This window comes from Bemisia tabaci, chromosome 9 (assembly GCF_918797505.1).
Source record: "Bemisia tabaci chromosome 9, PGI_BMITA_v3".
Lineage (NCBI taxonomy): Eukaryota > Metazoa > Arthropoda > Insecta > Hemiptera > Aleyrodidae > Bemisia > Bemisia tabaci.
Genome location: NC_092801.1, coordinates 22786903 through 22798521, shown reverse-complemented (window position 1 = coordinate 22798521; position 11619 = coordinate 22786903). Strand labels below are relative to the sequence as shown.

The following is an 11619-nucleotide window of genomic DNA, read 5'->3' as shown; positions in this document are numbered from 1 at the left end:
AAATCGAAAAAAACCCGTGTTGGAGTGTTTCCGAACTCACTGATTCATTGGAAACATGATTATTTGGATGGATAAGGTGGGGAGACGGAAGACGATAGGATGGGTTTAGTTAGTTAGAGTAGGTATTGGGCAGAGAGTGCTCGAACTGCCCTGAGTTCCCGTCGCGCGACGCAGCCATCTTGCCTGCACATCGTAGGGGGTCTTTGCCTGCAAAAAGTAAACATCCCCATTTGTTATCTAACCATTAGTGTTTTGTTTTGTTTTGGTAGTGCTTTTATCCACACACTGAACACAATCGTAAATAAATATGACTTTAATCCACATTCTTATCTGCTAGTAACTTCGTAACTGGATGAATCATGCTAGATTCTTTTAGTGTCTTCTATTTTTACAGTGAACTTTGTCTAACTCATCGGTTGGTAACAGAAAATGTGATGTGTATGAATGTTTCTTGGAATCATTGAAACGGTGTTTCTTCAGAGCCTATTGTCCGCTCGCAAAGTGTTATTTCCGAGGATTAACGGAGATTTTTCCAGTTTTTAAAACTTTAGTCGTTCATTTTACAATTTGACCAAATGGATCCCAACCCAGAAATAATGACACAGCCAGCAGACGATAGCTCAATTGACGGAATGATGGTACCGCAGAACACACCACCTGTAGATTCTTCCGATAGAAAGAATCTTCAGATCTTTCCTAAAGACAGGTATATATCCAAATTATTCATTTATTTTCAAGGATAAAGAACCCATATTACAACCTTTTTCATCATGAAATCGAAATGTTACAGTTCATAAGCTATATGCTACTCATTAAATCGCAGGGCTCATGGCAATTCAGGAGTCATGCGTTAAGCTTTGAGGACGAAGCCAAATTTTGAATTAGTCAACACTCACTAATGGCTGCATTAAAACTTATGATTACCTGTTGTATGGTGCAAATGTGTAACTTGTTCGAGATTGACTTTCGTCGCAACGTAACATTGGCTAACTCAGAGTAATTTTCTAACCTCTTGATTGAAAAAAATCGAATCCTTAGATGGTCACTCATCATCTACAGTTATCTAATACTGAGTGATTACCCATCTCAAGAATTAATTTTCACTAAACTCTTCAATTGTTGGCAACCATCTTCTGACAACAATACTCCTCATAGTAATCTAGAGCGTACATATCCTATGTCGAGACAAGTGTCAATGTCTCTGATTACCTCCGAATCAGCACCACTTAACAGGTTAATACATGCAGTCAGATGGCACCACTGATGAGTGGTGACCTAAACAACACTTCACTTTTGTCGCAACATACGATGAGTCCGCTCTACCTTTGCACTGAATTCTATTTTTTTCTATGAACAAATCTGCCAGTACGTAACGTATCTATTTGATGTAAATTCTGACAACTTTTAATTCTGTTAAAATGCATGGAAAACTGTGAAAGTTACAATGTAAAATGTGGACAGATGCTGAAGAAAATTCAAAAAAAGTTTTTGGGGGCCTCTTGGGGGTCAAAATTCCTCTAAACCTCAGTTTTAAGACACCTCCAATGACTGAAAATAATTTAGGTAAATAAAATAAGTTCACTTTTTAACATGCTCATCAAGCAAGTAGTTTAAGTTATTTTATTTCAAGAAAATTAAACTCTTCGATATATTTACCGGTGATTTTTCAACAAATGATGTGGGTTCAAGGACTTGTTTCGTTGTACTGATCGTATCACTAATCCAGACATTCGCAGGTTTCAATACTACCATTATTCCTCTATATCCTAAGTTTATGAAGAAAGAATTTTTTTAATGTCATCATATTTCATAGATTCATAATATGCTTCGTTATCACAGGTGGAACTTTGTGCTAATTACATTCTACTTACTGGGCATTGGAATACTACTACCTTGGTTCTTTTTTCTAACGGCATACACTTATTGGATGTACAAATTCCGGCTCCTGCCTCAGAATGACACTCTCCTCCATGATATTCTTGGTGACGATGATGATATCTCAGATTTGCAAACAGTTTTCATGGGATATTTAAGTCTGGTAGCAACCATGTCATCAACTGTGACATTGTGTATCTATCCGTTTGTCGGCCGGAAGTAAGTATGATTACTCTGTCTAAGTAGGTTAACTCGTCCAAAAAAAAAATAGCGCATATTAATCTTTTACATTATTTTAAATATGTATACCTAATTTTCACCATCATTGTAAACATTCCTTTTCCTGCTACTTTATGAATGAAACTCCTTTAAAATCGGGGCCATGCAGAATCTTCCATAATTTCACATTTTCTTAGGTCCGTCTGCTGGCTTTTCACATTTTCTCATCAACCACCTGCAAACTTTTGCTCCTAATTTCGAAGAAGAATGACCTTTTTTCCCGTTTTTCCTTGACTTTTGCCCTTTGAAAATGTTTGCTCCCTCCACATTTTTAGGACCTCTTCAATTTTTCATGTACCTGTTTGGGCATGTGATCTGGAACTTTCTGCACTCCTGTTAAAGTTATTAATACTTAAGCAATCACAAACAAGAGACAGGTAATAAATAATTCCTTAACCACTGGTCATTGAAAAGGATGAAGGCACCATGCTTAAAACTAGCCAGGTAACAGCTCAGAAGAACTTTGAAGAAATGCAGAAATAGGAAAGAAAAATAAAATAGGGAAATAAAAGACAGGGGAAAAACTGTGTTTTAGTGAAATTTTGACGAAGTTTTAATCAATGTATGCCCTTGGGATATTAAAGATTTTATTCTCCTGGGTTTTCTATTTTTTGAGCCTGTAATTTTCAACCTCAGTAATCAACTTCTCTCTCTTTTTTTTTTTACAGATTTTCTCTCAGTTCTAAAATGTATTTCTCTCTCTTCAACATGTTCCTGCTATTTGTCATCACAACTGCTCTAGTGAAAGTTGACACTGATCATTGTGAGTATTACATATTTACCATGTATTACACAGGGTGATCTGAAAGTCCCACACCACCAGCACTTGGCATCACCCCTGAAACTTTTGAACAAAAGATACGGACTTGAACTTTTTTGGCTCCTAGGTTGAAGGAAACGACTTTTGAGACCTCTCTCCCCCCCCCCCCTTTTTTCAGAAAGTTCACCTTGTGATAAAGGTTTTCCTGACAAAACCCTTGGCAGTTATAGATGGCATAGGACTTTTGGATCACCCGTTATATTTTAATTCAACCTCTGGTCATGAGACTATCGCTGAGTATCCTACGCAGTGGTGGCACAAAGGAAGAGAGCACTTCTTATACTATTTCCCTCTGCATTCTCCAGTTACTGTGCATGGATTTCTCCTTTAGTGGCACAAATATGTAAACCGAAGGAGGTTGATTTAATAGACTTTTTTCTTTTTTTAAATGTCTCTGAAATTTTAATGTAACCTGAGATATGCTAGGCATTCAGAGGAAAACTTCACACGGAAAAAACTTGGTTTGAATTTTTTATAGCATTGACGTGTAGCAAAGCATCAATGAAGATATCAATGCCTTAAAATCGGAAACTCATTGATTCAACACTTCTCTGTTTCTATATTAAGAAGCTGTGAATCCGTAGAGAATATTTGTTCTCTAGCAATTCTATATCAAAGATGTAATGCAACTACAAAAACACACATCTTGGTTTGTGACTGCATTTGAAGCTATTAAATCTTTTTATACTATGTTTACACTGCTTTATCATTCTTATTTCCAGGGCAAGATAATTTTTTCTACTTAACACTGGGAACAATCATGCTTCTTAACTGTAAGTCTACAAATATATTTTATTGTTCAGTGTTGAACTAATTTGATCAGAATGTGTTTGCTCTTGAAAGTCCTCACATCAAAAGCAGTTAGTCAATCAAAAAAATGCTCATCCTTGAGTATAACGATAAATTCTTACACAAAAATCACACACAAAAGTATAAGAGACACAAATTTTTTGTTGAAGTATACCTGAAAATGATGATTAAAATGCTTAAATTGATCATCATATGGGTAATTTAATTATTTTTATCCTCTACAGCTCAAGACCTTAAGTAAGTGAATCATCAGTCTTAACAAGACACCTCACCTGACAAAGTGATAAAAACCTCTACCTAAGAACAAGGAGTCATTTTTACCTACAATCTTTAAAAGAATGGGTTTTTCCCCCTTTTACATACCCACATGACTAATTTATTTTAAATTTCATTTATCACATAATTTGATCATTTGTGAGAATCAGTTCGCTTTATTAATCAGAAATCTTAATTAAGTTTAAGAAATTTTATTTATTTACATTTTTACAATTTGTATCTCACTAGCTGATGTACATCTATTTCTTTCCTAAAGTTTCATCAGCAATTCTTCAAGTTACCATCTTTAGTGTGGCCTCACTGTTTCCTCCAAGATACATCAGTGCGATCATCACAGGATTAGCTATTGGAGGTGTGTTTGCGGCTATTGCTCAAATAGTGTCCCTGTGGGTGGGTGCTTCAGCAACTGGAAGTGCATTTGTGTACTTCATCATCGCAGATGTCTTCATTGCCTTATCCTTCATCTGTTTTTTGATTACGCAAAGGACGGTGAGTGATCTTTTTATCTCAAATAGACAGGGCCATCCAAATACAATATGGGCCCAGGAGAGTCTAAGGGAGGAGGGTAACCTACAGGTAGAAAAGGGGGGATCTGTGGGGCCTCCCTTGGAAAATTTTCAAACATGAAAGTACTAAAGATACAATTTTGAGCTTACTGAATGTAAATTTTAAGCCTCTAAATAGCTTTACTTAAAATGCGAAAGTACCTAAATTTTCAATTTCTTCGGTCACAAAAGTTACACACATTTTCAAACAAAATTTCGCAATGAAACGTTAAGGGGCCCGACAGACTGCAAAGAGGGCCCTGAACTTAGATAAAACTCAAATTTGTGCCCACCCAAGAGATTGCTCGAATTAACAATTACTCCGATTCCTCAAAAATTTTAAGAGCCAATTCGACCCCAGCAAGCCCCTTTGGCACTCCAACTCTGGAAGAAAGTCCTGTTCATCCCTCTCTGGGCAGCCTTGTAAACATATTCTTTAATTTGATCAACCAATTTAGTGAACTGCAAATTATGTATCCATTCCTTAACTATCATCAATACATACAATTAAATCTCTGTTAATGATGCAATTTTGATTGCCTTTGGGTTGCGCTTAAGGTGCGTCTCTTGGTGACCAAAGGTGGCATTACTGTCAGTTAAAAAAAATCCAAGCGAGTTCCTTCAACAGAACTTTGTGCCGGCGTGCTTACAGTATTTAATTTTTTTTGTTATTATGAACAAAAGATACCTTTCAATGTATTTGGGCACTCATTTCATCCCCTTTATTGAATGAATTTGTCTCTTTTTCAGAAATTCTTCAAATTTTATCAGTCACAGTCTAATTCTGCACCAGGGGGATCTATTCAGTATGAGCAGTTGCCCTCTCTAAGTAACACAGGATCTTTAGTCATCCGTAGAGTTGATTACACCGTCATTATGAAAAAAGTAAGAGCAATTGTTTTTTCTGTCATCTTTTTCTCCCTTTTTTTTCTTCATTGTTTTTTCTCTTGTTTTTTTACATTGAATTGACTAGTAATAGAAAATCCATGAAAAATATTGTGAATAAAAAACATGAAGTATTATTATTCATTTTTCTTATTCCTGTGTATCTATTTTAGAAACAAGTAAAGGACATAAGTCATATAAAGCTTCAAGAAATTACCTGTGGCAGGTTTCATAATGTTTTTAATCTTAATCAAATTAGCAAGTTTTGGTCTCAGATCCTTGAAGAAAAAAGGGAAAAAAATCAGTGTTCTCTGAAAATAGTTAGATTTTACTGCTTAAAATTATGAAAAGAAATCACATAGTGCAATGTTTTCTTTCTGACTTCAGCTAGTCTCCTATCGACTACTGATTTTTTTTTTCTCTTTCTCTCTCTCTTTTTTAACTGGAAAACTCATAAGAAAAAGTCATTAAATTTCTCTCTTTTTCAGATCTGGATTTGCGCATTCTCCGTTTGGATGTGTTTCTTCGTCTCGATATCATTATTCCCAAGTGTCACAGTTACCGTTCAGCCTGTCTCTGAAAGAGGAAATGTGTGGACTGGTGAGTTGAATTGCTTTCAATCAGCAAACAATTATCTACACTGCCAATATTTCATTCTTTTTACAAATATTCAGCACTTCTTGCTCAAAAGGGCTGTGCGTCCCAGCTTCAAAATTTGGCAAAAAAACTGCCATGAAAATTTCCAGAGAAAGGATGGAAAATGGGGCAAATTACCCGAAAATTCTAAGTCGCTTTATCTAAAAAGTGCTTGAAGATAAATTTGTGTACTTTCTTAGGAAAATACACTAAAAAAGTCCAGAAGCGGTAAATGTAAATAACTCTACGGAAGATGAAGAGAACATCCTCAAATTAATAACTTTCAAACGATTTAATAATTCATGTTTGCAATCAATTTTTTATCAATGCAAGGTGAAAAATGTACGAAGATGAATAATGAATAATCAATTTGAAAATTGAAAAAGAGACCAAAGATCCCTATTTAAAGGTTTTCTCTCTGAGTTTTTGGTTTCTCTATCTTTAAACCATTAATAACACACATGATATATTTTTCAGATACCTATTTCCAGCCTGTCATAACGTATCTTCTTTATTCTTCATGTGACTGTTTGGGGCGTATGCTTGCCGGCATAATTCATTATGTAAGTAATTTTCTAGTATCTACTATCTAATCAGCCTGTTTATAAAATCTAAAATCTCTAATGGTTTAGCACGTATAAATTTTGTTAAGTTACTGTCAAAAGTATGGCAGTGCTGCTAAATGCTCTCTAAATGTGGATTTTTCTTCTAGTTATGTACCATTTTTCTACCAGATATTGTGTGTAAAGTTTCTCGAGATTGGCACATAGAAAGTTTGATTTTAATCTTACTCATCATCATACTCAGAAGATTGTTAGGAGCATCATATTAAAAAATCTCCAAATTTAGCCGGCACAGAATTTCTTGGTATTCCATGAGTGGTTTTTTGAAGATATGCATATTTCTCAATGTCTCTGAAAGTATGGATTCCTAGTACTTTTAGTATTGCTTTTTTACTCATATACGATTTGTTTATTGTATTTTAGCCCACAAAAAGTGACTGGAAAGTCGGGACGTTTGCTCTCCTCAGAACAGTCTTCATCCCTCTGTTCATGTTTTGCAATGCCCAGCCAAAAACAGGAAGACAACATTTGCCTGTACTGATCGCGTCTGATGTTTGGTATTCCGCGATCACAGTCCTTTTTGGTCTGTCTAATGGATATCTGGCCAATATAGTCATGATCATTGTGTCAAAGTAAGTTTCTTTTCTTGTCCTAAGGCGGTTGCATACTTTTACGGGGACTGACGACTGATTCGTGGTTGAAATGAATGGTCTACCGGAGGGTCTTAGTATGCAAGCTCCTAATTGGAGGAAGCTGCTTGTTATTACCGCTTGATAATTAAAGTACGGTTTTTTATGGAATTAAAATCAGAACGCTTTTCTGAAAGAGCACCAAAAATTACTACTCTATCATAACTAACCAAGGAGAAATCTCCAAATCATCAAGAGGAAGACTGGCCTAGAAAATTAAAGATCTGACAGTGTCTTGTCCATTTCCTGAATAATTGTCTGCAGTATTTGTGAAATCTATGTGAAAACAAACGATGCCTACTTAAATCTTTTGCTGATTCAAAACTAACGTGACATACTTTTTTTTTTAATTTTTACTTAACTTTTAATCATAACTGTTAATTAGCTCTTTAAAAAGTATGCTAATGCTCTCTTAGTTAAGATGCTTTCACATTTTTTTTCACTGAACTTGAAACTTCATGGTCCTTAATTTTTACCAAAGTTGCTGTAGGAATATTATGCAACAAAAACAATTATGTGTTGCTGTAGCAAAGAAGCTGTTCAAATCCTCTATGGAGGAGGGAAGTGCTTCACTAACTCTTGCCTTGTGGGCTTTGTAGTTCTACCACTAAGTATGCAAATCAGTGAAGATTTTCTGAAATCCCCTTCGGGCAAAATTCCTTTTTTCATCAGCAAATTGTCTCTTAGAATAGCTTTTTGCAACTGAATTTCTCAAGCTTTTCAGGTAAATGCAACTGTACGCAAGTTAAACTCTTTCCCAGCCTAAGTGGTCTACTGCTCAGGGAGACCTGAGGCAGTGAAGTAAAATCATAAACTATCTCCTGTAGGATAGGCTAACAAACCATTGAAGTTCTCTTGACGGAGTCCTTTACAGTTAAAAGGGCTTCTTTTTTATCCAAACTACAAAGGATCACAATGAAACGCCTCACTTTTTTATTCTGGTCCACTTGGTCCAGCCCTTTCCTTGCGTCCCAAGTAAAACGGTAGAATCAACCTTTTCACGAGGTGGATTGCGAGCGATCCTAGACCTGGGTCGAACCACTTTGAAATTTAAGGATCCTGATCCATGCGTTCCATGGATAATAAAAAAAAGCCCTCATGTCTCATGCTTTCCTTTTATCCTTGTGTACAGGCTAATTATTGAAACTAAGAGTTTGTTTGGTGAATGAGACTAGAATATGATGTAACAGAGCAATGTGATGGGTCGTTTGTGTCAAGGGTTCGATTGGCAACAGCCAGTGTCATGTGATCAAATCTAGCAGTAAAGCGAATAAGACCAAAGAGGGCGCACGACTTTATCTAAAATACCAGCGGCAATTGGATGGCTGGTTTCGATTGTGTATCACAAGCTAACCACATTAAGAGCCCTTATCTAGCCGAACAATTGACTAGCTAAAGGTACCTTCTCGCTGACTGAGAACCAGTTGTTTATTTGGCTCAACAAAGAGCTTTTGACGCGGTTGTCAGTTGTCTAATTGACACAGCCGACCAATCACACAGCTCCATTTTATCTCAGTCCACTTCTGCCCACCAGCCAAACAAATTATATCGATGATCGGATGAAGAAAAAAAGGAGGTGTTTGAATTTCGGGCATCTTGGAATTTTTGAGTGATGTAGGTAGGTTGCCACAGAAGATTCTCATCATCGATTCTCTTGGAAATTTTGTAGTCTATGGAAAAAAGTCATTCTATATAAAGTGTCCAAAATTCTATCATGAGTTGATCTAATAAAAAAAATCGGACGTTATGGCCCATTTTTCATATTTCGAATTCCAAATTTTGCTCGAGCACTGAACCGACATAGGTCTTGGGGTAAACAATCCTCAAGATAGAAACACCTCCTTTTTTTTCTCTATTCAATGATCGAGTTGCTTTATTAGCATGTATATTTATATGAATCGTCAAAAACATAGGATAAAAAGTTGGAAACAAGGCTAATAATTACACATAAAAAACCTGTGATGTTTGGCCCGTACCTGAGCCATTTTCAGTCGGAAGAATAAAAATAAAATGTAAAAATTCCAAATATAAAAAAAAGTTGTCTCTTTGTTTTGATTTTCTCAGCCATCATGTAGTCTGCAGGTTTCTATTCGGAATTTTTATATTTTATTTTTATTCCTCCGACGGAGATGGCTCAGTTTTGGGCCGAAACGTCTCGGGTTTTTTATGTGTAATATTTAGCCTTGTTTCCCATTTTTCCCCCTATGTGTTTGACATCACCATTGTCACAGGCTACTGTTTTAGAAATTTTAACCTATTTATATGAATTAAATGGTTTTTACCTCTTTTCAGGACTGTGGATCCGCATGAACAGGAAGTAGCCTCATCTTTCATGACAGCTTTCCTGGGAACAGGTCTTTCTATGGGCTCAGGACTTGGTCTCCTATGGGTCCGACTTCTCTGAGATCGATCTTAAGTGAGCTGTTGAGCATTTATTCATTGTCTTCTCATTTTTACTCGCTTAGTTTTAAAATTTTTATACCTGATCTGTTTTTGAACGTCCCCTCGATTTTAAATTAGGACCTAAGAAAGTTTTAGCAATGACAACTTATTTTTTTCTATCCCTGTATTTTTGTTAGTCTCTGCTTACATGATTGAATTATTGATGAGTCGTTTTATCTCCTGACTATTACATTTAGGTTTTTCATTGTTAAGTGTGTGTTTTATCAGGAAATGATGTTTGTACCTTACTAACCCCTAAGTTCTGAGCTAATTCTCAATTTTAAAAAAAAGAAATGTTTTAACATTTCTTGTGGGGTCGAAGAGGCTGATAGCAGAAATGGTTTGTAACTTGTCAATCTTGATCGACGAATTATCTTCGGCAAAAAATTTGGCTCAACTTTTGGGCAACTGTCAGAGTCTTCTGTCGTAATTCAGGCAATCAGAGTAGTTTCAATGGCTATGTTTCTTTATGAATTAAGTTGAATCTATAATGTTTCATGTTGAGCTTATTGGAATTCTTCAATACTCAGTAATATAATGCTTCCGTCGAATGATTCCAATTAGGTTTTCTGAGCGTAATGGGAGGTGCAATACCCTGCAGCAAAAAGACTTAAGGCAGTATTATCTTTTTTTGACTTTTTTCTTTTACTGTAATTAAATAGGTTTTAACATCAACTCCCATAAAATCAAAATAGACCAATTATGATAGGAGAAAAACGAGTATCTGCATGAACATTTTCTGAATTTTCCCCTCATTATTTTTCAAGGAAAACGAGCTGAATTTGTTATTTCAAATTTTCATAGAATATCTTTCACACAGAAATGGAAAAATTGTGGAAATTTGCAAGAGATGACGTTGCTTTGTTTTTCATGAAATAAAATTTGATGGGAGGTATTGATGGCTGGGGAACAATATCGCTTAGCTGCAAACGGACGATTTTACAGGACAAAGAAGAGACTGTCATTTTTTTAATTTTGAAGTTAGATTTTTCAATTTTTTTTTTTTAAACATTACAGCACCACTTTAGCGTTCATATGGGTCATTGGAAAAAATTAAAAAATCACCTTGTGTATTTTATACCGGCAAAGTTGCTTTCTCATTTTAATCAAAATTGTCCGTTAAGCGGTACTGTTCCTTAGCCCTTGATATGCAATGAGATAATTAAACAAATTTATTTCCAGCTTCATCATTGATATCCAAATCTCACATTCAACTGCTTCTCATATTGAATCTAACCTGTGATAAAATTAGTGGCATAACCTGATAAGTCCCTGTATTATATTAGATCCTTAGAAATTAAAAAGTGAAATTACTCTTAACGTAATATTGCAATTCATTTATTTTGTGTCATACTCATAGTGATAGTTTAATGTTTACCTGTGCATGCTCTGCATAATTGTTCAAGAAAGTTACGTTTTTTAGGCTGAGTGATATCAAATTGTGATTACATGTAAATTTCGATTATTGCTATTAAAATTTGTTCCGACCTTACTTTTTATCAATAAAATTTTATGTTTTCTTTTATCAGCCTTCTTTTATTAGTCACTTTTAACATTTTCACCCTCTAACTTTCCCTCAAGAAAATATGGATCATTAGCTCCATTCCCAATTTAATTTTTTAGTGTTACAGAACATATTTGAATTAACCTTTTTTAAAAATAGTTAAGCGCCAGAAATAAAAATGCAAGAAAAACAGTAAAAACTGTATCAACCAACCAACATTAGGAGATATAAGATTTAGAACTGGTCAATTTAAAGAGGGTTATTCAAAATCGGCGATTTTACCCTACGCTTGGAT

The 11619-nt window shown here is 35.3% G+C and overlaps 1 protein-coding gene across 1 annotated transcript; it reads left to right on the top strand.

The window, feature by feature from the left end:
• The first annotated feature begins 236 nt into the window (after positions 1–236).
• Ent1 (Equilibrative nucleoside transporter 1) lies at positions 237–11345 on the top strand. Its single transcript, XM_019047981.2, has 10 exons — positions 237–706; positions 1840–2094; positions 2823–2917; positions 3697–3747; positions 4317–4549; positions 5356–5490; positions 5979–6090; positions 6604–6689; positions 7113–7321; positions 9671–11345. The coding sequence occupies exons 1-10, from the start codon at positions 576–578 to the stop codon at positions 9780–9782; spliced, it is 1419 nt and encodes a 472-aa protein (XP_018903526.2). The 5' UTR covers positions 237–575; the 3' UTR covers positions 9783–11345.
• Positions 11346–11619: the final 274 nt, after the last annotated feature.